The 27,077-nt window shown below is 36.6% G+C and overlaps 1 protein-coding gene across 4 annotated transcripts in view; it reads right to left on the bottom strand.

Moving 5' to 3' along the window:
* LOC117926537 (protein FAM135B-like) overlaps positions 1 to 26,857 on the bottom strand; it is a 31,425-nt gene extending 4,568 nt beyond the window's left edge. The window contains exons 1-11 of one of the 4 annotated variants that reach the window (XM_034845657.1): positions 26,302 to 26,857; positions 25,863 to 25,948; positions 20,467 to 20,627; positions 19,382 to 19,446; positions 19,026 to 19,220; positions 18,429 to 18,483; positions 16,420 to 16,659; positions 16,184 to 16,317; positions 9,357 to 9,546; positions 9,082 to 9,141; positions 8,746 to 9,000 (exon numbers count right to left, since the gene is read on the bottom strand). In XM_034845657.1, the coding sequence (XP_034701548.1) occupies positions 8,746 to 9,000; positions 9,082 to 9,141; positions 9,357 to 9,546; positions 16,184 to 16,317; positions 16,420 to 16,659; positions 18,429 to 18,483; positions 19,026 to 19,220; positions 19,382 to 19,446; positions 20,467 to 20,627; positions 25,863 to 25,948; positions 26,302 to 26,468 (1,608 nt within the window). In that variant the 5' untranslated portion in view covers positions 26,469 to 26,857. The remainder of the gene's footprint in view (positions 1 to 8,745; positions 9,001 to 9,081; positions 9,142 to 9,356; positions 9,547 to 16,183; positions 16,318 to 16,419; positions 16,660 to 18,428; positions 18,484 to 19,025; positions 19,221 to 19,381; positions 19,447 to 20,466; positions 20,628 to 25,862; positions 25,949 to 26,301) is intronic. The other 3 variants (XM_034845658.1, XM_034845659.1, XM_034845660.1) reach the window with 3 other exon arrangements.
* Positions 26,858 to 27,077: the final 220 nt, after the last annotated feature.

Genomic DNA, 27,077 nt, shown 5'->3' with positions numbered 1-27,077 from the left:
ATAGGTGCATTTGACAAATTATTGATGTAGCGAGCAATTTGAGATGTTCCTTTTTTGGGCTCTGCATGTTGCTACCCAAGAAGTGGATGATTTAGCCAAGGGGCTCATAAACTAGGTGTCCTTTGTCCAAGACTCTATACCCCTTTGAAATATGCAGTGCCTTATAAGATGAGGAATTTGTCGTTCTCTTTTCGAGGCATAGACATATTTTCTATTTTATCAATCTTTTGTAAATTTTATAAGGATTTTTCTTAATTTTATACACTACTTATCAGGTTCAATGCAATGAATTATTTTGTTTATGGTAAAAGAAAAAGTACTAATCAACTAGGGTTCAATTTTAAAGCTTTAGGCGGCATTGATAAAAAGCTTATTGAACATAAAAACCATAGAACTTTTTAATGTTTTTTTTTTTTTTTTTTTTGATAAATGCCATAGAACTTTTTAATATAGCTTCAATATTTTCAATTTTAGGAAAAAAAGCTACTTCCAATTGCTTCCACAACCATCAAATGAAGCTCAATAGATACTTTCAATTGAAGCACCATACAAGAATCTAATTGCTTTACTATAGAAGCATCTAATTGCTCTATAAAAATTATCTGAATAGTTGCATCACTAGGGTTGAATCTAAACCTAATTATTAAGCTACCAAAAGAGAGCTTAATATTAGTGGAGAGACAAATCAACAATAGCAATAGATGGATAAATAGGGTCAGTCGTAGAGACTTGTACCGAGACCTCTAGCTTTGATACCATGGTAAGTTACAACTTTCTTAAAAGATGAAGCAGTTAGGATTTAGGCCTGCAATGTATACTATGGTAACATAAATAATTCAACAAAAAACACATTATGAACAACCAATAGAAACCCATGTGCATGGAATTGGGTTAGAGTGTGTCCAAGTGTCAAATTTGTTTAATCCTCAAATCTTAGGACATGGAATATAACCAATTGGTCCATTCTTTTTTTCTATCTCTAGACCAAATTGAAGTGTATAACTAAGAATGTTCAAAAGTCTAAGGTTACTTAGAACAAAACTTGAATTTGTTCCTCATTTTTTTTTCTTTCCTTTGTTGTTGGATGCACCTTTTATGTAAATAATTGATCAGTAGGAATTTGAAAGACATATCCTGTACCTAAACCCTTATCGCGTTCACATCAATCACGAGCACTTCACATACTTTGAAGTATTCATGTAAGCAGGTAGAACCTCAGAAGATGGTCTTATCTTTTAGGGGGAGAATTACCTAAACCTAAAAACTAGCAAAATGTGTGTTTTCTTAACATAAAGGTACATCTATGGAGGCAACTAAAAGATATTCCAAGCCCTGAAAATGATTATATATATACACATCAACAACTAAGGTGTCATCTGGATACACTTTTATTTTCACTATTTTTAAAAACAGTAGCAAAACGTGTGTTTTCTTAACATAAAGGTATATCTAAGGAGGCAACTAAAAGATATTCCAAGCCCTAAAAATGATAAAAGAAAAATTATCAACAACTAAGGTGTCATTTGAATACACTTTTGTTTTCACTAATTTTGAAAAGCAAAAAATACAAATGCTTTTTTCAGTTATGTTTTTACTTTTATCAAATATCAAACACCTTTGGTAGTTTTAATTTTGATTCTTGTTTTTTAAAGCAAAAAAACAAAAATATGTTTGGTAATTATATAACAAAAAATAAACTTTAAAAAACGATTTTCTGCCTTTTCCCATTATTTTTGGCAATTTTCAAACCTTCACAAGTGAGACCAAGTGTGTTCATTTGGTAGAGAAAAATGAAATGTGGGTGAGTCTGGGTGCTAATTTCCCATACTAATATTTGTTTAAAATAACTTTGGAATGAAAATATTTCTTATACCTTATCCTTTTAATTTTTGCTTTCAAATTTTACAAAAACAAAAAAGTGGAAACAGGTTACATAAACTTAATTTTTTTTTTTTTAAATTTAAAATAAAAATAAAAAAATAAAATACAACCAAATGCATCTTATATAAGCAAGACAGAATCTATAAATATATGGTTTTGGGCTAGCCATTATAGCAAAGATTCTTGCTTAAGGGTCTTAAAATTACAAGAAGAAAGGTGGAACTCCATATTTTCTCCTTGTGCAAGTAATATGAATGTTATCGCGAATGTGTTGAGAAGAGGTGGGGCTTAAGTATAGTCCTTCTCCAGAATGAAGGAAGTTCCTAGGGGTGGAAGAAGTTGGTTTGCTGTGGAGTCAAAATCTTTTGAAATCTTGATTGATGAAGTAGGAGGTAAGCTGAGAGGGTGCATTTGGGAGAGATGCAAAGGAATAACATCTTGGATCAGATTTGGGGATGTAAGTCTCAGTAGGTTGCTGGCTGGAATTGAGACTTGCTGCTGAGGTAGAGATGATAGAGGCTGGTCCCTCGTCTGGGAGGAGGAGGGAAGGAAGTACAGGTTGGAGCGTCGTTCAAATGAGGCGGGAAGATTTCTCCTTTGCTCTATTCGTGATTTAGAGGCAAAATGTTTTTGCTTAATTTTTCCAGAAGGGAAGGGGTTGTCTGGAGGGTGGAATATTTTGGCAGAGAAGTTGAGAGAGGTTGGGGTAGTTCCCATTGGAGGCTTAAAGAATCCTCTGTTCATTAAGGTGTTGAAGAAGGAAAAGGAACTAGAACCAAGGACCTATGCGGATGTCGCAAAATCGAAAACGGGTAGGTTAGGAGATAAGGTCTGGCTGGAGTTGGGAAGGAGGGTGAAGCCAGAAAGACTTGAGCAGTTGGATCGCTGTTTAGTGGGCAGTTGGGAAAATGGTGCGACCCCACCCCCTGAGCTGGATTTTCTAAAACATTGGGCTGGTCACGCTTGGCTCCTCAAAGGAAAATTGAACATAGTTGTTTTGGGAAAAGGGCTTTTGCTCTTTGAGTTTGAATTGTTAAGTGAAGCCAAGCGTGTTTTGTTAAGAGGGAAGAGAAGGGTGAAAGACAATGTCTTATTTTTGGAAAAATGGCACCCGGAGGTGGGGTGTTTTTGTAATGGAGCCAATTCTAACGAGGCTTGGGTGAGAGTGGTGGGTCTTCCTCTTCATCTATGGAGCTGCGAGGTGTTTAAATTGATAGGTGATGGTTGTGGTGGTCTCATTGCAATGGATGAAAATACGGATTTTATGGTTGAATTGCAATGGGTTAGATTGTTGGTGAAGGTGGTCAGCAGGGATTTACCTACCTCCGTCCAGTTAGTGGTGGGGTTGGGGTGTTTTTCAGTCCAGCTGTGGTGGGAAACCCCGCCTTGGTTTTCTCAAGTGGTGCCGGCGGGAAGTGTTTATGGGAAGGGAGATACAGAGAATGAAGAAGAAACATGGAGTGGATCACGTGCCGTGTGTAGAGGAAGAGTGTTGGAAAAGGAGGCGCAGCCCATGGTGAGGCTAGAGTACAGGGTGAGCCGTCCTGTGGAAGCTCTTCAAAAGGAGCTATAGTTTTCTTCTCTGACCCCGCTGTAAGGGGGCCTGGTGTGGAGGCGACTGATGAGGAAGATAGGCTAGGGAATAGGGGTCAAGGTGCAGGAAAAGTGGTCAAAGGGGGTGGATTTGGTTTGGGGCCCGAATTTCTTAAAGTTGGCCTGTTCTTGGGGAGGCCCGGTTTAGAAGCGGGCTTGGGGAGGGAAGTTATAAGATTGCTTGTGAGGTAGCCCAGTTGCAAGGGCCGGTGGAATCAAGGCCTATTATGTTAAAAGGTTGGCAGTCGGGCTGTGAAGAGAGACCCTTTTACATTAAGGGCTCGTTTGAGGGCTGTGAGGGTATGTCCGAAATGGGCTTAGGACATGCGATAGAGGGGATAAATGGAGTTAGGGCTCATTCCCTTTTTGAGGTAGCGGAGATGGAAGCTAGGGCTACAGAGGAGGCTTCGCGTGCTCGTGTTAGAGAGGTCGCGGGAGTCGCCTGCTGTCACGGAGGGGATTGGAGGGTTTCATAGGCTCTTCCGACGAAAGCTAGAGCGCTAATAACTGACGAAGCGTTGACAGCCAAGGCATCCAGGTACGAGCCATATCTCGTTGACTTTGGGGGAGTCCGGGACTTCTTCTCTTCTACTCCTTCTTCTGGGTGTGATCAGGCTTTGGTGGTGAGGGGCACTTCAGGATTGGAAGAGACTGTTGAAGGTGTTGGTTTTCAAGCTCCGTTGTGCGCAGTGTTGAATGATGGTAGTCCGTGGGTGATGGACTCAGAGGAGGAAAAGTCTAAAGGTAATAAGCTGGATGCTGTTGAGGAAATGCAAGAAAGGGAAGTTCTTGGTAGTAATTGGGATGAAAGTAGCTTGGTGAAGTTCAGTAAGTCGTTGGGGTTTCGACAGAAGGTGTTGAAGGGGAAATCCTAAAATTGCTGCTAAGATTGAAAACCTAAAGAGATCAAGGCAAGAAAAAGGGAACTTTAGGACTGACTAGGTTTGATCCAGAAGTCAAAAAATTAGAATGTTCGATTAATTATGATGAAGAGAGCATAAAGAAAGGGTCGAACAGAAGAGGAGGGGACAGAGGTTTGTGTTTTAAATGAAGATTAAGATTTTATCTTGGAATGTTCGAGAGGTGAATGACAGAAATAAGAGGAAATTAATTAAAGCCTTAATTAAATCCCAAAAAGTGGATTTAGTTTGCCTTCAGGAGACTAAAATGACTGAGATGTCTTTAGGGGTGGTGCGAAGCCTAGGTGTGGGGAGCTTTGAATGCCAAGGGTGCAGCTGGAGGGGTGGTAGTTTTCTGGGATAATAAAGTGTTAGAGCTAATGGGGATGGAGGTGGGTCTTTTTTCCATTTCTTGTCATTTCAAGAATTGTGAAAATGAATTCAGAGGGACTTTTTCAGGAGTGTATGGTCCTACTTTGAGAAGATATAGAGAATTTTTTTGGGAAGAATTAGGGGCCATCCGCGGGCTTTGAAATGACCCATGGTGTATTGGAGAAGATTTTAATATAATCAGGTTTCCGAATAAGCGTAGAAGAGGAGGGAGGGTGTCTTCTTCAATGAGAAGATTCTCGGAGGTGATCGATGACCTGGACTTGACGGATCTCCCTCTTCAGGGGGGTTCGTTTACCTGGAGTGGAGGATTGAACAATCAAACCATGTCAAGACTTGATCTTTTTTGGTGTCGGAGGACTGGGAGAGCCATTTTAATGGGGTGGTGCAGAGTACTCTTCCTAGACCAATGTCGAATCACTTTCCCATCCTATTGGATGGGGGAAGGGTGAGGAGGGGGCATGTCCCCTTCCGGTTTGAAAACATGTGGCTTAAGGAGGAGGGATTCAAGGATCTATTGAAGGGGTGGTGGCAAGGTTTAAGTTTCAGTGGATCCTTTAGTTTCATCCTTGCAGAGAAATTGAAGGCTTTGAAGGCCATCTTAAAAATTTGGAACAAGGATGTTTTTGGGAAGGTGGGAGTGAATAAGAGATTGGCCTTGGACAAAGTGGCTTTCTGGGATTCTCAGGAGAAGATGCGTCTTTTATCTATGGAGGAGCTGGAAGCTAGAAAGGAAGCAAAGGGGGATTTTGAGAAATGGGCTCTTATGGAGGAGATTTCTAGGAGGCAAAAATCAAGAGAAGTGTGGTTGAGGGAGGATGATAGAAATACTAGTTTCTTTCATAAGATGGCCAACTCCCATAGAAGGAGAAATTGTTTATCTAAGATAAAGATTAACGGAACCTGGTTAACAGAAGAGCAGGAAATTAAGAGGGGGGGGGGGGTGGTTGGAGCTTTCAAGAACCTTCTGACAGATCCGGGTGAATGGCACCCATCTATGGAAGGGTTGGATTTTAATAGGATTGATGGTGAGGTTGCAACTAGATTGGAGGAGGCTTTTACAGAGGAAGAGGTCTTCTCTGCCCTCTCAAATCTGAACGGGGACAAGGCTCCTGGTCTAGACGGTTTTTCTCTCAGCTTTTGGCAATTTAGCTGGGATTTTGCGAAAGAAGAGATTATGGGCTTTTTGAAGGAGTTCCATGAGCATGGCAGATTCGTAAGGAGTCTGAATTCTACTTTCCTGATCCTTGTCCCTAAAAAGGCGGGTGCGGAGGACCTTAGAGATTTCAGACCGATTAGTTTGGTAAGGGGGTTGTATAAACTGTTGGCAAAAGTGTTAGCTAATAGGCTTAAAAAGGTTGTGGGAAAGGTGGTGTCTTCAGCTCAAAATGCTTTCGTTGAAGAAAGACAAATTCTTGACACTGCCCTAATTGCCAATGAGGCAATAGACTCGATGTTGAAGAGAAATGAGAGTGAGGTGTTGTGCAAGCTAGATATAGAGAAGGCTTACGATCACTTAAACTGGAATTTCTTGTTGTTGGTATTGCAAAGAATGGGTTTCGGGGAGAAGTGGACTGGTTGGATTTCCTGGTGCATTTCCACAGCAACATTTTCTGTTTTAATCAATGGCACTCTAGCAGGTTTCTTCAACAGTTCAAGGGGTTTGCGTAAGGGGGATCCACTTTCTCCCTATCTTTTTGTGATTGGGATGGAGGCCCTAAGTAGGCTCATCCTTAGAGCAGTGAGAGGGGGGTTTCTTTCAGGCTGCAGGATAAAAGGAAGAAGTGGAGACGGGGCTGCGGTATCTCATTTGCTATTCGCTGACGATAGTTTAGTTTTTTGTGATGCATCCCAATATCAAATGGCTTATTTAAGCTGGGTGTTGATGTGGTTTGAAGCCATATCAGGTTTGAGAATCAATTTGGATAAGAGCAAAATTTTGTTGGTTGGGAGAGTAGAGAATCTGGAGGTTTTGGCTCGAGGTTGGTTGTAAAGTGGGAAGGCTGCCAACTTCTTACTTGGGGATCCCTTTGGGGGCGAATCACAAGTTCATGGCCGTTTGGGATGGGGTGGAAGAGAGATTTCGGAAAAGGCTTGCCATGTAGAAAAGGCAATTTATCTCCAAAGGCAGGAGAATTACTCTAATTTGTAGCACCTTGTCAAGTATGCCCATATACTTGATGTCTTTACTACGAATACCTAGTGTAGTTAGTTTAAGATTGGAAAAAATTCAAAGGGATTTTTTGTGGGGAAGGGGAGCTTTGAAAAGGAAGCCTCATCTAGTAAAATGGGATACCATGTGTTTGGACAAAAGGAAGGTTGGCTTGGGAGTTAGACGTTTGTCTACTCTCAATAGGGCCCTTTTATGTAAGTGGAACTGGCGCTTTGTGAATGAAAGGGAGACTCTTTGGAGGCGCGTCATTAGTAGCAAGAAGGGGAGGAAGAAGGGGGTTGGTATACTAGAGATGTTAGGGAGGGATTTGGAGTAGGCTTTTGGAAGGACATTAGGAAGGAAGGCGCTCTGTTGCAAAACAAAGTGGTCTTTTCTGTGGGGAATGGTAGAAGAGTGAAATTTTGGAAAGATAATTGGTGTGGGAATTTCACTCTCTGTAACTCCTTTCCCTCTTTGTATGCCTTTGCATCATATAAAGAGGCTTGGTTAGAGGAGTTGTGGGATCATTCGGGAGAAGAAGGGGTTTGGAGTCCTAGCTTCTCTAGGCCCTTTAATGACTGGGAGGTGGAGGAGGAGGAGAGATTACTTTTGACAATCCGGGGTAGGAGGCTTAATCCTCTTTTGGAAGATAGAATGCTGTGGAAAGAGACTAAGGATGGGTTTTTCTCAGTTAAACCTCTTTATAGTACTCTAGCTTCAAGAAGAGTTGTTCAGTTCCCTAATAGTATTATTTGGAGTCCTTGTGTGCCTACTAAAGTGTGTTTCTTTGCTTGGGAAGCTTCTTGGGGTAAGGTGCTAACTTTGGATCAACTCAAAAAGAGGGGCCGGTTTCTAGCTAACAAATGCTTCCTTTGCTGTGAGGAAGAAGAGTCAATTGATCATATTCTTATTCAATGCTCTAGGGCAAGAGTGTTATGGGAGTTACTGTTTGCTCTTTTTGGTGTTACTTGGGTCCTTCCTTTTTCGGTTAAAGATACCCTTAGTGGTTGGTGTGGCTTTAACTTGGGCAAGAAGCGTAGAAAGGTGTGGAAGGCAGCCCCTTGTGTATTTTTTGGGCGGTTTGGAAGGAAAGAAACAGGATTGCTTTTGATAATGAGGAGCTTTCGATTCATAGGTTAAAAAATTCTTTTGTATGTAACCTTTGGTTGTGGACTAAGTCGGTTGTAAATGATGGTCCTCTTCCTTTACTCAGTTTTTTTTATTGGCTAAATGCTAGTTGAGGGCTGGTTTTGTATTTCCTCTTCTTTTTGTGCCCTTTGGCGCCTCTTGTATACTCCCTGTATGCTTTTGGGTCAGCCTCAAGGTGCCCTATTCTAATATATGCTTTTTGTGTGTTTGCCTATCAAAAAAAAAAAAAATTACAAGAAGTTAGGTGTCACTAATATCCTGGTTGAGTAGGATTCAATGACAATCTTGTCTTAGGTGGCTAGCAGTTGGAAAGGTCTTGGACATCATTCATTAGATGTGGAAGATTGCTGACCCTGGTAAGGTGTTGGATTGCTCTTTTAGGGTGGAAGCCTACAGGCAAACCATGAAACTGATAGGTTGGCTAGGAGAGGAGCCTCTTATTAAGGATCTCATGCCCCCTTGAGGTCTTCGGAAGTCTAATTCCTTGGGAGTCGGAAGGCAAAGGTTTCCTGTCTTTGGACTTTTTTAATCTCTCTTCTATATTTACTATGCAAATTCCTTTTCTAGGATTTTTCATCCTTTTTCTTTGTACAAATTCTTTCTTTCTAACACGATTCCTGTACAGTTTCCTATAAACAAATAAATAAATAAATTTATGCAAACATTCAGAAGAGAACACACCTGAAACCCGTGCACAAAGACAACAATCTTCAAGACACGTCCATTTTGTTGTGGGCTAGCAACTGATGACTTGTTTACAGCATTAAAGAGAGGGGCAGTGAGTAAGTTAGGTGTATCTTTCTGGTCCAGTTGACTGAAGTAGGAATTTCCACTGGTAGTACGCCGTGGCACATTCACAACACGTTCTACAATTATAATAGGAATACGGGAAGGATCTCCAAATATGTGCATGTCTTGAATTGACTGGTTGTTGATCTGCATGGAAAAGATGTCTGTTCATAAGCTCCAATCTATATGGAATATTGGATAATGCTCCGTGTGATAGTTATAAGTCACCTTCATTTGTGCAATACTTCGTCGATGAAGTTCCGCACGCATAGCTGCAGTATGGGAAGGCTGTACAGGATACAAGAAAAATACTCTAGTTTCAGGGTTCAAGAATCTATTGATGCTACCTATCAAAAAAATAATCTATTGGTGCTCATAACTGGAAGTGTTATGTGGTGGCCGAAAAATTCTTAGTTCTAACCTACAGATTAGAAAAAGTAACATTTTGATTGGAAAAAAAAATAATAAATAAAACAAGCAAATTGGAGATTTGAAATAATTACATCATCAGTCAACTTCTTCAAACTGAGAACTTTTCCACGGCCACCCTGGAAGGAAGACTCATCAATCACACTGTTTAAATAATGATGAGGCATCTCGACCTTAGAGTATACCATCCATATTGACCATTCAGCTCTCCGATCATTCGCCCATGCATCAATCAGAAATTCCAGTATCTTTTTTTTGTTAGCCCTGGAACAAAGTATAACATCAGCATTTGAATTAATGGCACAGAAAAATAAGCACAAATCATGTAGTGCAAAATCCACATGCTCAACTATTTCTCCCTTTTTTATGAACCCTGCAGGCTTTTCTTTTATGATAAACTTTTAAGACAATTTTCTAAATAATTCCATTATCTTAGACATAAATAGTTCATATTCCTACAAGGAGCTATACATCTTTTTCTCCAATCAAGAGTTTGTTCTTTAGAAATGCCAGATCTGGAACTGAGCTTTGTTTTGTGCAGCACCTTAGAAAACCATGACACTCTCCAGTAAGAGGAACTACAACCCTGTTTGGATTGACTTCTAAGAAGTAAAAGCTCTTTTTGATGCTCAATAAAAGCTTCCAGACATGTTTGGATAGTTTTACTAAAAGGATTTATGGCTTAAAAAGAGCTTAATCAAAACAATGTTGGTTCTTGTAGAAGTCCTTTTTTAGCCCATGCGGAAGTTGTTTCATGTTTAATTAAACTTTCATTATATTAGGATTGCCCCTTTCAAATTAGATGGAGCTATCCCAAATGAGGCCTAAGTAGTTGCTAGAACATAATTCCGTTAGTTCCTATTAACAGCTTAGATATGTTCTTATACATTTATCAACTTGAGCTTTAACATGAACAGGGAAAGAATTGGATAACCTAAAAATGAATGAATGACTAAATCAAATATTACAAATTTACAAGTCCTAAGGCAGAAGTTATTCATTTTGATGCCATTCAAAAACAGAGACACATAGAGAGACAGAATCTAAATATAATAATGTGAAAAAGGAAAACCTACATAATTACAGGGGTACATAACAAAGTACAGAAATATGAACATTTTAAACATAAAAATTCAAAACAAGAACAGACAGAAATCTTTTTCTTAACATTTTATCACAAGCCCCATGGTTCAGCCTTTAAAACTAGAAGGGTAGAGAGTGTCGTAGTGAAGATTTGCCTAAAAATTAAAAAGACTCTTGTAATTAATTTCATATCACAATCTAAAATAGTTTCTCAATACCAGAGTTTCTAGGAGAACTATGCTAATCAACCTCTAGCATCTGGATAATCATGAGAATTGAGCAGGTTCAATTCATTGAGTAATCGGATCCAGAGACTGGAAGGTTACAATCTTTGGCAGAAATGAAGTTCAAAGGGCCTTGTTTGTTATTAGGCACAAAAAGGTTGATATTGGAGGAGTCATTGAAGATCATGAAGGCAAGATTAAATGCTTTGTTTGAGGGTCTCAAAGTCACAAGAGGGTTTGGTCTCATCCATCATGCAGACAAAAGGTACTGATATGATTAAAATCACAAAAATAAAAGCACACTGTGAGTCAGATTGATTTTAGTTGGTTTTAACTTTGATCTGTGACTCACTCCAAAAGTACATACCTCCTATATAACGTAGATCATAACTTCAACTCAATAAAAATTTAATCTTTAAAAGATAGAAGAACAATATATTTAACAGATCACAAGATTCTGAATTCCTTTGTTCTTACACATCCCAATGTTCAAAAATTCTCATGGTAATAACACAGAATGAAGGTTCTGGTATGCGTTAGAAATGGATTAGGATTTGGAAATTATCAAGTCACAGGGTAGAATTGCCTAGGATTAGTAAACAGTAAAACAGTATGTGGGCTATGTTTGTTCATTTTTAAATTTGTTTAAGGGAGTTTATGTGGGATATTATCAGAAACCTTATTCTTTGTTAATTGTCCAATAAGTTGTTAGAGGCAGGCATATTCTTTTCTTGGCGATGCTCTCATTGTCTTTATAAAAAACAAAACAAAACAAAAAGAAAGGAGAATAAGAAGAAATTTTAGTATCTTGACGAAAATCTTCAAATTTTTAAAGCAAACTTTTAGCTGCCTATGTTTTAGATGCACTGATGCCAGGTCTTCTCATAAAATGCAAGATCTTTCACCCAAACAAATATGGTCTCTTCCAGAATACTGTTTGATTGATGAAGAGAAAATTAATGACATAGGTTGTCAATAACCTGTCTTTGTCAATGCCAAACTTGGTATCTCTTTTCTTCCCCGAACATGGAGGATCTCTTGTTCTTCTTGGAATTCTCTCCTTTTGTTCATATCAATAAATTTATCAACTTTCCATCATAAATTTCAGTTGGATGTCAACATTTCAACTCCATTATGTATCTTTTGGATAGTTTGAAAGGAAAGAAATAGAATTGCTTTTGAAATAAGGAGCTTTCGATCCAAAGGCTAAAAATCTCTCTTGTTTGTAATTTGTAGTCTTACACTAAGCTGTTATAGATGGCGGTTCTTTGCTTTTAACCATTTTTTTTTATTGGTTAAGCTCTAGGTGATGTCAAGTGTTGTTTTTTGTAGCCGCTCTTTGCTTTTCGTTATGACTTTAGGTGACTAATGTATAATTCCTATATGCTTTGGGATGCTCTTTTGATGCCCCTTTTTATATATACACTTATATATATATATATATATATATATATATATATATTACTGATATGAAATTTCAATAATTAGAACACTGTTTTTCCAATCAAGCATTAAGTAATCAAAGATGAAACCACAAATAAAAGCTTTAGAAGAGCATTTTTTTTTTTTCCTTTCATTAAAGAATCCAACTATTCACACATAAAATCAAACATTATTAGAAAATTAAATTATTTTGATAAAAGCAGAATCTAAAGTAGAAATAGAAAAATTGTTCTAAAAACATGGAAATACCAAGAGATATTGCAACCAGATCAATACCAATAGGAAAAAGATCGAAGAAATTAGTACTAGAACATGGAAATTTGGGTAAAAGGTTAAGAAATATATATAGATACTAATAAATAATGGAGATATTTACATATTTTAAATCTACAATAGGCCAAATCATAAGTTCAATATTATGTAAAATAATGCAACCAAATATTTTTTTTTGATAGGTAAGATGAAATAGTATAAATAAAATGCCAAAGAGGGCATGCCAAAGCACACACAACATATACACCAACTGTAATAAGGCACTTAAAAATGAACAAGGGAAAACAAAAAACTAAAAACTAAACCCCACCCCCCCAAAACAAGAACCCAAACAATCAATGAAGTCAATAAGGGCATTGGACCTTCAGCTATATACAACTTGGTTCAAGACAAGTTACAAAGAAACATAGTTTTGCGCCCTTGGTAAAAAAACTCCTCGTCATCAAGGGATCTTCTATTTTTCTCCTTCCAAATTGTCAAAAAGAAGCACAAAGGGGTTGCTCCCCACACTTTTTTCTGTTTCCTCCCAACAAAGGAACCATGCCAACCTAGCAAAGTCTCTCTTACTAAGGAAAGTAACACCCAAGAGACACCAAAAAGGGAGAACAAAACATGCCACAAATGTAGCAAAATGTTGTCAAGTGTCTCCTCCTGGATATTACAAAGGAAACATCTAGTAGCCAACATCCAATTCCTCTTTTGAAGCTGATCTAGGGTCAAAGCTTTTCCCAAGATGCCTCCCAAGCAAAAAAAAAAAAACTCGCATTAAGTGGAGCCCACCCATTCCAAACAGACCCTATAGGAAAAGGCTCTTATCTCCCATGCTCTAGAACAAAGTAGAGAGACTTAACGGAGAAAGTTCCACTTTTTGTCTCCAACCAAACCACCATGTCTTCTCCCATTCACCATCTTAGCATGCAGCCTTGAAAAGAAATGTTCCACAATCTTGATCTCCCAATCATTTAGCTGCCTAGAGAATCCAAGAGTCTAAACACCCCTTTCACCAAATTGGAACCATAAATTCACCACCCATGACTCTTTTGAACTAGCTGTGGCAAATAAGGAAAGGAAATACACTAGAGTTCATCCCCACACCAAATATCCTTCCAAGATTGTACCCTCATGTTGTCCATAGAGAAGGAGACTCTATTGTTGACTACCTCCCCCAATCTCCTTATGGCCTTCCAACACTTTGTACTTGTCTCTCACTCCCTTAGAAGACCAACCCTCTTCAAACTCCTCATATTTACCACTAATAATTTGCTTCCAAAAAATCTCTCCTTCAATTGCAAAACACTAGCTCCATTTCCAAAGAAGGGCCTTATTGAAAGAGAAAAGACGTCTAACACCCAAGTGCCCCTTATTCTTGTCTAAAATAGTAGCCCAGTTTACTAAATGCGACTTTCTCTCTAAAATCCCACCACCCTAAAGGAAGAGCCCTTGAATCTATTGCAACCTCAAACACATTATCTTTGGCATCCCAAACAATGATATAAAGTAGATAGGCAAGTTAGACAAAGTGCTCATAATTAGATTGAGTCTTCCCCTTTGGAGATATAATGTCTTTTCCACATTGTCAATCTTTTATGAAACCTCTCTTCCACCCCATCCCAAGCAGCCAAAGGGTTATGAGAGGCACCTAAATCTTATAGAACGTTGTTGATTCAAAAGCCAACCCATCCAAGTTCTCCATTCTCCCCACAGGAATGAGCTTGCTCTTGATTAGATTTATTTTCAAGCTTGAAATGACTTTAAACCACATAAGTAGCCAGCTTAAGTCAGTCATTTGGGCTAAAGAGGCCTCATAGAGCACCAAAGTATTGTCACCAAACAATAGGTGAGAGACCTCCAATTCATCTCTCCCATTCACCTTGAAACCAAACAAAAAGTCACCGTCCCTAACCTTCCTCAAAAGGCAATTGACCGCCTCCATGGCTAGAACAAACAAGTATGGTGAAAGTGGATCACCTTGCTAAAGGCCCCTAGAGCTTGGAAAAAAGCTAGAAGAGGTGTTGTTCACAAGAACCAAGAAACTAGCTGTTGAAATACATCATCTAATCTAGTTGATCCACTTTTGAACAAACCCTATCTTATCCAAAATTGTAAACAGGAAGTCCCAATTAACATGATCATAGGCCTTCTCAATGTAAAACTTACAAAACACCTAAGAATTATTGCTTTTCAACGAGTCCATTACCTCATTTACTATATGCATGTCATTTAAAATTTGCCTTCCTTCCATAAAAGCATTATGGAATTTAGAGAACACTTTGCTCACCATCTTCTTAAGCCTATTCCCCAACACTTTAGGTAATAACTTACAAATGTTAATCACCAAACTTATAGGCCTGGAATCTTTAAGATCTTTTGTCTCCCCCTTCATTTTCTTTGGAACCAAAACCAAAAAAGTCGCACTAAAAATTTTCACAAGTCTACCCTACTCATGAAAGTCATTAACAAAACACATCACCTCATCCTTTACAAAGTCCCAATTAAACTACCAAAATGTCATTAAGAAACCGTTTGGCCTTAAGCTTTGTCCCTAATTAGATCTTTCCAATTAAACACCTCCTCCTTAAAAAAAGGCTCCTCCAACTTTGCTGCATCCTACCCAATTAACGTGCCAAAATTCACATTCCTTATATTGGGGCGCCACTCCCCTGGCTCTAACAAGAGATTCTAGAAAGCCCAGACAATCCCCTCCTTAATCTCGGTCTCCTCCGTCAAGCAAACCCCATTAATTTTAACCTGAACCAAAAAGTTCCTTCTTATGTTTGTATTCTCCATTTTATGAAAGAAATTAGTATTTCTATCACCTTCTTTTAACCTAACCTCCCTTGATTTCTGCCTCCAACTCATTTCTTCCATAAGAGCCCATTTATGAAACTTCACCCTTGATTCCTCTCTAGCAACCACCTCCTCTTAGGATAAGGCACCCATCCTCCCTTTAGTATCCCAAAACTTCACATAAGAAAGAGCCAAATACTTTCTAATTGCCACATTACCCAAATCCTCTTTGTTCCAGCTCTTTAAATTAAATTTCATCATTTTCAATACCTCTGCCAGAATGAATCTATAAGAACCCCTAACACTAAACCTCATCCACCATCTCTTCATTAAATCTTTAACTCCTTCCTCCTTAAGCCACATATTTTTGAATCTGAAAAGAGTAGCACCTCGTCTCAGACCACCCCCATCCAAAAGAATCGATGAATGATCTAAGATAGGTCTAGGTAAAATACATTGAATTACCCCACTGAAATGGCCTTCCCACCCCTCTGAAACTAGCAACTGATCCAACCTCGACCGGGACTGTTTATTTAAATTCCCACTCCATGTGAAGAGCCCCCCATGTAAAGGAAGGTCTCACAATTGAAGATCCTCAATGACTTCTGAAAATCTTCTCATGGCTACATAAAACCTATTGACACCACTTCGCTCCCCTAGAAATCTAAATTAAAGTCACCTCCAATGCACCACGGATCATTCCAAAGACCCTTAGTGGGTCCCAACTCCACTCATAAGCCCTCTCTATCTCTCCCACAAGAGGGACCATACCACCCCCCCTTCTTAAATATCCACACAAATCCGTCTTCAGAATTCTTCTATTGGCACAAAATGATTACTTCTAAAGTTTGATTACCTTTTAAAATAGTAAAGTTAACTTGTGAAAAAAATTGTAAACTTGACTGTTCAGAAATATGAGATGCAAAGCAAAGCTCAAATATTACCAAAACAAAAGGCAAAGGTCAGCTAGTCACCAAGGCCACCTTACATACAATTCCTCTGTTGTCACTGATCATTACCCATATGCATATAAAGATTGAGAAAAGTAAACTTCCAAATCAAAATCTCAACTGATAGAGTAAGAAACAAACCTGTGGAAATTCAGAAATGTGTTCCATAAATATAAAATTTGATTGCCAAGTAAATGGAAAGAGTTCAGCAAATCATCCTTAGATAAGGAGTTAAGTGGTCCATCACTTCGCAATTCAACAATACCATTTGCTTTCTGGCCAAGGATAGAAGAAAACATCATTCAAATAAAGACATAAAAGCATCAAATTTGAAAAATGGATGAAGAATACTCTGCTGCCTAAGATCAAGCAAGTACCTCAAGACCACTTTGTGGCTCGCCTGATACTTGTCCTGAAGCTTGAGCATCTGTAGTAACTACATCTGCTTGCAGAGAAGTATGAATTAACTTTGTATCATTCAGTTTGGAAATGAAATCAGTCAAATCAATTGTCTGATTAATCTCTTTGCTAAGTTTCTGGAGCTCTTCAAGAAGTCTGTCACGGGCAGCAAATAATGCTTTAAAGACCTGTTTTAAATCAGCCACATGACCCATCCCCTGGTCAATTATTAAATTCAACCATTTGATACATGAAAGAACTAAGTTTGAAGAGCAGCCACAAAAAGAGGTAAAGAAAAAATACAAAATCGAGCAGCTACCTAACAGAATGCTTTAGATCACATAGCTCAGCAATGTTAGTTCATAGAACAAGAAGTTTACTTACCCGCTACAAATTTGGTTTCTTTCTATGAGAAGCAATCTGGAAAAAAGATTCATATTTTGGACCAGCTTATGCAAAAGGAAAGGATTTTAGCTGATCGGTTTTGTCTGTGTAAGCAGCCAGAAGAATCAACCAACCATTTACTTCTTCGTTTAGATGACACATAGTTTATGGTCTTCATTATTCTCAACATTTCATATTTCTTTGGTGCTTCTTAAAACAATTAAGGCCACTTGAGAGGTTGGCAGAGGGGTGGTGGTGAGGAAGGGGAAAAGGAAAGTAAACTTACAGCCCACTATGCTTATTTTGGTTTTTTTTTTTTCTCTTATTGGAAGGAACTGCAATAGAAGGATCTTTGATGGGATCTGAATAGCAGCTGTAAAATGTTTTTATGAATTCTTTGTTTGAATGGGCTGGAAGATCAAGAAGGAGATGGAAGCTTTTCTTTTATAGATTCCATTGATGTTTTAGGCGGTGATCAACCAGTGAAAAGAGGTTTTCTTTTCCTTTTTTCAGTCTTCTTGGTTTTTGTATACTTCCCGAGTACGTCAGTTGCCTTTTGGTGTTCATTGTGTAAAATTTTACAATTTTATTATTTGGGGGAGAAAAGATAAGGGAACTGATGCACACATTATACAATCTTTACACAAATTGTAGAAGGCTGTCCAACATACCACAGATGTCAAAAAATGCTCTTAATGGAGATGGCATAGTTCAGTTTTTTTTTTCTTTTTTTCTTTTTTTTTCTTTTTTGATAAGTGATGGCATACTGTTCAGTTCACCACAACTATTAAAAAATGCTCATCATATCTATGGCATAAAGAAGGCAGGTCTTGCAATGCTGATGCAATGTCCCTTAGTCAATCAGATAGAAATTTTGTCCTCCATTATGATTCAATACTTGGGTAACTTGGTTTCTTATTTCTTTAGACTATGTTTGGTTCATAGAAAATTTGGGGGAAAACACAAGAAAAAGAAAATAAAGAGGAAAAGTAGAAAGAAGGAAAAAATGAAGAAAAATAGAAAATGGATTTAAAGTCAATAAATTATTTTTATATTCTACTTCCAACTTATTTCACTCATTTTAATTCTTCAATACAAAATGAAATAATTTGAAAATGCTCAAGTTTTTCACTAATTTTTATTACATTTGATTTTCTTTGATATTTTCTATAACACAACCAAACATAAGAAAATCATTTTCCTTTGTGTTTTTTTCTTTCCTTAGTACTTTTTGGGAACCAAACATAGCCCTAGAGATCAAAAACCACATCGCAAGTTATTCAGTGAACCTACTGCTTATGCAGACAGTACAATGTGAAAACAACATGGAGAAATCTCAACCTAGTCTTCACTGACATTTACTACCTGGATATATGCACTTCTTCAAACAAGCACTCCATACAAGCACATAAAGTATTAATAGAGAAATAAAATATTCTGAGATGGTGCAGATGTGCAAGACACCTATTATTCATGAAAACAGAAACCACAAACAAAATGACATAGAAAATCCAAACAGGTGTGCAATTTAAATGTACAGTGACCAAGAAATTCAAATGAAAATGTCCGGCAAAAAAACAGAATTGGTTGTGTAAAAACTTACTTGAATTGATCCGTCAAGATTCTCTCCGGCAACATCTTCAACAGCATGAAAATTGCTGAAATGGTTCCATTTACCATTTTAGTTTGACAAATTAATGTTGCACCATAGTTGGATGAGAACTTAAAAGGCAAAGGGACTTCTAAATAGAAGCCTTGTCTCCTAAACATATAGTGCCAAGACAACACTCCTCCAAAACACCAGGACAAGAATTAGACATGCCTTTCAGCAGAACTTTACATAAATCTTTTGAGTTGTACCAGGTAACAAATTGACAAATATTAGAAACATAACAAAGTGGACTGATTGAGACAAAACTGTTTTACTTCATTCTATAAATAAATAAATTATAATTGACAACACGAAAATTTTTAATGAGACAGGATGATATGATGCTTACATACATCAATTAGCTTCATTAATTGACATGTCCCCACTGGTTCATGTCTTTTTTTCTTCAAAAAAACTTCCGTGTTGATGTCTGTATTGCATCATATCCAAGTCCATGCAAGATAGATTGGCAATCAAAACTAAAAGCTGACTTATCAAGAATGTGATTGTGACAAGATTATCCATCTTGAACTGGAATATGTAACAAACCTGGGTACCTTCGATGAAGGCGCATGAATACCAGCTCTCAACAGAGTGATATGTATGCTTATATCAACAAGCACAGCATGGAAAGAATCAAAATGAACGGGGCAATATGAATGCAATCCAAGAAGAGCTTTAGGAGGAATCCGAAATTCATGAACTGAAGCAGGGCATGCATCCAGAGAAGCCTGTAACTCAGACCTGTGCAGTGTGTTATGATTGTTATTCTTGCATTAAGATGTTAATTCAATTCGATATCTAATACCACTGTCCAAGTTACCAAGCAGGCACAGAAAAAATAGTAACTTCTAACTTAACTATATTAATAAAAAAATACCAAAAAATATGTTATGACAACTAACCCATTCTCCAACATGGGAGCATACATAAGCTCAAACTTCAAAATAATAGCTGATGTTGATAAGCCCTGAAAATAAAATCATATCAGTTGACAAGACATAAAATCAACAGTATCACAATCTAAAGACAAATGGGAATATGCTACAAAGATGAGACAGATAATCACTAGCTTTCTCATAGGTGTTCTCTTGAAGTAAGAGGTCAAATACTATAACAACACCTGAAAATAAAATCATAGGTGTTCTCATACGCGGCAAGCTGCGTGCATAGCTATAATTTGGGTTGTGTGGAGGGAAAGAAACGTGAGGATCTTTGAGGATAAAGTAAGGAATTTAGAGAATCTTTGGGATTCTATTCATTTTCTTGCTTCTCTTTGGGCTTTTTGTTCCAAGGTCTTTAAGGGGACTCCCTTTATTGTGTTACAACTTGATTGGCTAGTGGCGTGTAATTCCTTTGGGTTGGTCTAGTCTAGAGTGTTTGTTCGTTATTACATTGTATTTCTTTGTTTTCGTATTCTTGTAGTCTAGTTTTCTTTGGTGGGAGGATTCCTCATCCTTCTCTTGTACTTCTTTTTTCTATTAATTTATTCCTTTGTCGTTTCCTATCAAAAAAAAAATACCATAAGAACACAATTATATCATTCAGACATCTTTGTGATATTGATGTAAACTACAACAATGCTGCTGCTATTGCATGAAAGCAAGGGGCTTGGGTGCCTATGGACATACAAGCACCTTTTCCAAGAGATAATCTTGCTCTTGTCACTGGGGACCCTATTTCCTGGGTGCAAAGACCATCCACTGAGCCCAAATTCTTGCTAAGAGGACCTAGCCTGATATTGAAGGTTTTCCTGGAAACTATATGCCAATACCACTTTTCCTTTTTTGCTGATCTCATCCTTTTTTTTTTTCCTTTTTTTTTGTCTTGAGTTTATTTGCTCTTGAAAAGGACATCCTTCATTTCTTTCAAGTGTATATCTGTTTCCTTTTTAAACATGGTCAATTTCTCATCCCACAAAACCCCCCACACCTGTGTGTGCACATGCGCACACACACACATACCCCCAGAGAGAGAGAGAGAGAGGAACCTCATATTTTCTGAGAGATAGATTGAAAGAGATCATGAGAGATAGAAGAACATCCTGTCTAGCATATCTGATGCGAAAAGGTTGTGTTGAAAAACTGTTGTCTGTATCATCAATCCTCCAAACTCCATATGCATCCTCTGGACCCAATTCAGGAGCTGCAGCTTGAACAAAGACACCACTATTCTTAGCTTTGCATTCATTTGAAAGAAACATCAATTAAAACTTCCAAAACATTGAATATGTTACCTAAAAGCAAGAATCTAGCAAAAATAAACAAGTCTAAACTATGCAATGTACCCTTATATAACATCCACTCCAACCTAGGTCTATTGCCATGTTACATTTGGATAAGATATTTCTAGGTTAGTGTTAGCTTGATATATATTTTGAGATTAGCGTGTTGGCTTGACTTGATATATATTGTAAATCCCTTCCATGAAAGCTGACATTTTGGGCAAGCAGTAGTTTAATAGGATATCAAAGCTACAGTTCCAGAGGTCTCTAGTTCAGATCACCCGATTTATTATTCCCTATTTGTTTTTTATTATTGGTCATCTGCACTCCTTGTGCAGGTTGGTGTTTGCTCATTTCTAAAAGCTTAAGCTTCTAGCATAACTAGAAGTTTAATACTTGCCCTAAAAATGCTCAAGTTGTTAAGTGTGCCAATAACGTGTATCAAGTTAAGACATTCCCCCTGTGACACATTAACTCACACATCAAATGATAGTAACCAATCATAAACAAACAACAAAGGAAACAAATAGATAAAGAGGTTTCAACATGAGGCCCTTGGGAAACCAAAACTATGGTACCATGACAAACTTATCAATCATCCCAAAAGATTAAGCTTTGTAGGTAATCAACCAATAATGTATATTAAACTAAAAACTAATCACCAAAAAATAAACAAGAGAATAAATAGATAGAGGATTTGAACATGAGACCTATTAGCCACAGTGCTGATACAATTAAACTACTATTTCTCCCAATAGCTTAAGCTTTTAGGGATTGGACCAACAATGTAGACCAAGCTAAGAGTGGATCCCTTAAGAATGTATCGCATTTATTTTCCATATTCAGTCTGCTAATCATCATATTACTACCACAAGTCCAACTGAGATTTTATTTTATTTTATTAATAAGAATCTTTCATTATTTATAATATATGTAGTATTTTATTAATTTTGAGAAAATTAGTCATGTTTTTTCCTTTAATGAAATGTTGAAATACTTTATTTTATTTATTGGTTGTTTGTTAGTTATGTTTTTACATTTTTAGTGTACTTAGTTTAATAGATTTAACAAACATAAAATTTTTCACTGTTGATTTCGACTTGGCAAGAAAAATAACAAAAAATTCATAGTAAAATGAGGAAATTTGAATGAAACTTTGGAAAATGCCAACAGAGCAATGCATTATTTGGAGTCAAATGTAATGACATACATAGATGACAAGCACACGATTTGTAGGATGCAAAACTAGTGAGCAACAGTAAGTGTATAAAGATTATTAACCAATATTATAACATCATGAATCAATTCAACCATCAAATACTATATCTTATTCAAATAAGAAATATAACCCATTAAACTTAACAAATATATAGACTGCTCGTACTCAGTTTACATTTATAAGAAAAATCCATTCACATGTTAAACTATTAAACAGTAGTTTATTAAAACAAAGCATAACTTTAATTTATTAAGTTAAGCTAACCTATATGTCATATAGCTTAGGAAAAGAAAGAAAGAAAGAGAAAGAAGAAAAAGGAAAACAAAAGAAAAGAAAAACAAAAAACAAGGGTGGGTATGAATGTAAGTAGTGGTGTTCCTATGTCTTGCTGCAGGTTGGATATGCAAACCATATGTGTTTAAAATCCAACAAAGCATCAATTCTATAAAAGGAGGAGGAAAAATGCAAGGTTTGCCCAAAAAAGTTTGATAAAAATAAAAATAAAAACGATTTGCCTGAAAGAGAATAATGAGAATTAAGTAATTTAAGTGGAAGAGGGTTATCAATAAGGAAAAATTGGTTCGAGTGTGTGAGTAGAATGGAGAAAAGCATGATTAGGCAGAATTCAGATAGAAGAACAAGGGGGGGGAAAAAAAGAGTTAAAGTGGAAATTAGTGAGAAAGAGAGGAACACATAGGAAATTAATGAGAAAGAGAGGAACAGATAACCTGATAACTCTTAGGATGCATCTGGTACACGGGATTAGGAACGGAAAAAAGATGGAAATAGAGGTAAATCACGATAACATGTGGAAAAGAGGAATCAAAAGTAAGGGTAGGATTTTATTTTGATAAAAATGTTATTTTCATTCCTATTCTCATTCTAAAAAATAATCCACACAGTAATGGGTGGGAAATAGAATGAATTTCTCATTCCCATTCTCTATTTTAGCATTCCAAACATGCCCTTAAATGGACTAAACTTTCATTCACTCCAAAAAATTTTGGCAAAATTTATACATCCCAATTATTGTACACACTATACATTGCTTTCAGAGAATTCAACACCAGCTCCCTGCAGAAGGGAGTAACTTCCAAAAGAAGCAACTAGATTACTTCCTAGAGAAGCAAAATTCAACCTATATAATTTATTTCAACACTAAATGAACTTCAACTGTTAATACTGAGTCCTTACTAGTAAGAAAACTGAAAAAAATTCCAAAAGCGACCAATTAGGCTAAAAATAGTTTCCATATCGATTCTTGAAAATGTGTTGCTAGCAGTTCCCTCATTCTTGGTATTCTTGGTGTGGCTAACCAGTCTTATGGAAACCAATCATGCATCATTCCACTATTTTCCAATATGGTATATCATACTACATCTTGTATACAACAAGCTGCATAATAAAAATAAATAGAAAAAAGATTTATACATGAATGAATGGGTGCATCTCTAAATAGTAAGAATGAAGTTATATAATAAAAATAAATAGAAAAAAGATGCATACACAAATGAAATACTTTTGTAGAAAAGTTTACAGGAAGAGTTTTCAATATTTAATTATTTTTATTATAAATATCAAATAAAAACCCTTTTTTTACTCCACATGATCACATCTTTCCAAAAATCAGTTAAATGGAAGTTACTGCCGCATCAGCAAGACCCTAGTCTCTTACAATCTTTCAGATAAACTTTTCCAAAAGAAGATTAAAATTGCCTTACCAAATTAAACAATTCATTATCTTAAAATATCCCTCCACAAGCTCTTCCTCCTACTCTCAAGCTCTCTCAACTTCTGGAACACCAAATAACTCTCCCTCCACCTGTTGTTAATTTCAACAGTTTCACAAAAAAAAGTCGCTCTCATATGTCTATCCTGTCTTTTGCAATTACCCAAACTCTCCTATCATTTCACCCATTTCACAGTCGCTAACATGTAACTGCTACTAACATATTTGAATACAGATCAGTGTCTCAAACTCTGCATGCTTCTCTATTCTCTCATTTCTACTCAAAAGACATGTTTCTTTTTATAGATTTTGTTTTACTTTTTATTTCCAATTTTTCATTTTTTTTTAAAAAAGAGTTTACTAATTTGGAAGGTAGAATTACTAATAACACTCAACCATGTATTCACAAGGTAAGGTTATATTTTTCTTTTGCTTTCTTCCATTGAAGTTTATGATTTTCTCATGTTAGTATATTATTTTTATACTGTTTTGCTTTTAAAAGAAAATTAAATAGGCATCATGTTTCAACTTTATTCTCTCAAATTTCATATTTTCTTTTTAAATTAATATTGATTCTAAAAGGATGCTGATTAATTTAACAAATATTGATACTGCAGTTGTTAACTTAGAACTATATTATCTATCATTTTTTTTATTTTTCCCTATCATGTATCTTGTATCTTAAGTTGAAATGCATATATATTGGAGACATGAAGTAGAGAGTAACATAACCATTTTCATGAAAAGATAGTAAAATTTAAAGACTTAAAATATGTTATACCATTTGAAAACAGTGAATCCTATAGTTTTTAAAAGTTTAATTTACCAAAATATAAGCTTAATGCATATAGGTTCAGCCAAAAATCCACAAAAATAATTTTTTTGAATTTTTAGCGATGATTCTTAGTTCCAAATTCTAACTATGCATTTATTAATAAATGACATCGATATATAGGTTTTTATATGTCATCTTCAAAGTATCAGCTTTACATGTTTGTTGCAAATTGAATGGCATTTTTCATATGTTTCTTTTATAAGTAAAATTTTATACAATAAGCACCAGAATGAGGCTCAACCCATGTATAGAGACCAAAAAGACAAAAGAAAAGAAAAATAACTAAATAAATATATCTTCACTCCTTAAGTACAGCCTAAAACATCAAAAAAATTTATAAATGAAAGCCTTCAATCCCCTACTAATCTTCCAGACCATTCAAACAAAGTGTTCACAAAAATATTTTTCAACTGCAATTTTGATCTATCCAAGCTATCAAAGATTCATAAATCCAGGTTTCCTTGAATAGCTATAATTATAGGCTTACAGATTTTTTTGATACGTAAATAAGAGTTTGTATTAGCAATGCCTAGAAGCGGCGAAAAGTACACACAAAGTATACAAACAATGCCTAAGAAGCTAGAAGTTATAGGCTTACAGATTATCTTAAATAAAACAAGTTTATTTAAAATATTGGAACTAAATATTTGCTAAATCAAATTTAGTGCTCCTTATCCAAATATTTGCCAAATCAATGAACAACTAAAATATTGGAACACTCCATCCATCATCCACTGCACATAGATGGTGTCATAGTGATTAATGGTAAAGAAGATTCATCTAACCAAACCTAAGGTACTTGGATTAAATATTTATAGCATTGATCAGAACCACACTTGTAAAATGAAATTATGATGTTTCTTTAGTCATTGAGTAATATAGTAGCATTTCATATCCATCAAAGGCCATAAAAAGGCAACCATCTAAAAACATAAACTACCATGCTTAAGTGGTAGTCTGCTCCCTATACAATATTGTCTCATTACCTAACCATTTAATGTTTCAAGACAACTGATTTACATGGTGTTTCTGGAGGTAAATGAAGATAATAATGTCACATTACCCATCTATTTGTTTATTCTCACTTTGTTAAACCCCCATATTAAAGAGGGAAGTGATGCAGTGTTGAGTGTTACATACATTGTTAGCCCATTGGCTATAAGCTTATGCTTTTGAGCTAGTTAACAGTTTGAACTCTATATAAAACTCTGAAAGCATAGCTGTTCCCTAACAAATAACAATCAACTAAGGCACAATTCAATCCCACATGAACCATACTAACAAATGCAACTTTACTTGTCAACCAAAACTCGTCAACTTACATGGTGTTAAGCTACAAATACCCATTACAACTTAAATCAAAATACAAAAAAAGGTACCTTCATACTGAACAACTCTTGCCGGAGTTCCCGGCAACTCAAATTCCTCGTCCTCCCACCTCATAGTAATCTTAATCTGATACCATCTATTATGGAAAAGAAAATAAACAAACAATAAAAAACTAAGCCCATTAAAAAGAAAGGAACAAAAAGAAGCTAGATTTCCAACAGCAACAATGATGAAAAATTCACCCAAAATTCAAACCCACGCAAAAGAATTGAATACAAAGAAAAGTCGGGTTTTCAAAAATCATGGCAAAAAACAACAATGGATCAACCCAAAAACCCAAAACCCATTAAAAATGAGTTGGGTTTTGAAATTCATAGCAAAAACAACAAGAAATCACCTGAAATCCTATCTCATTTAATAAATAAATAAAAACACTAAAAGAAAAGGAGCTGTTTTAGAACAAAAGCAAAAGCAATGAAGATGTTTTACCCTTGCTGGAAAAGGTCGAGGTTGTGGAACCTATGAATGTAGATTGCAATCTCTTGTACAGTCTCCAACATAGCAGGAGGCGGCTTGGGCTTCGCATTGGGCAATCTCTTCGGAGAAGCAGCAGCTCTATGATTCATGCCAATGAACCATCTGAGACGTCGAAACATTTACCTTCTCCTCCAGCAAATTCCCACGACACTTGCATCCCCTGTTCACAAGTTTGATGCGGCAAAGCCTTTGGCCATGGAGCTCTGAAGATTAAGGAGAAGATATATATGCGATTTCTTCAGTAGCAGGGCATCGCAGAAAAAAGAAAAAATGCGTCCCCAAGCTTGAAGGTACATGAACCCACGGCTTCTTCTGAATACAAATCAAGATCAAAACCAATGCTACCACTCACTACCTATTGAAATTGATTCAGGAGAAGATCAATGGGTTGGAGTTGGAATTGGATTTGGAATCGGAATATAAATCTGGGTCCCCAAATCCCTCCCATGTGAAAATGCCTTTCGTCGACCAAGACTAGTTGGAAAATATGTGCTCTTTTCCCAATGTTTGGGCCGGTCTCGACCGGCTTGGACCGGGCGGTCCGCACAGTGATTTAGACTTCAGCCATGTTGGGTCACGGATTTAGGGATTGGGTGCTTGGTTAGTGGGAGGATCACGGGGCTTTAGTTCCAATCCACTCATGATTTGCTTTGAATAAGTTACAAGGAGCATATGATGGTCAACTACAAAAGTTTATGGTTAATGCATCCACCAAAAAGAGAAATTAT

This window comes from Vitis riparia, chromosome 12, assembly GCF_004353265.1.
Source record: "Vitis riparia cultivar Riparia Gloire de Montpellier isolate 1030 chromosome 12, EGFV_Vit.rip_1.0, whole genome shotgun sequence".
Lineage (NCBI taxonomy): Eukaryota > Viridiplantae > Streptophyta > Magnoliopsida > Vitales > Vitaceae > Vitis > Vitis riparia.
Note: the sequence above shows the minus strand (reverse complement) of the source record. Positions and strands in the feature narration are given on the sequence as shown.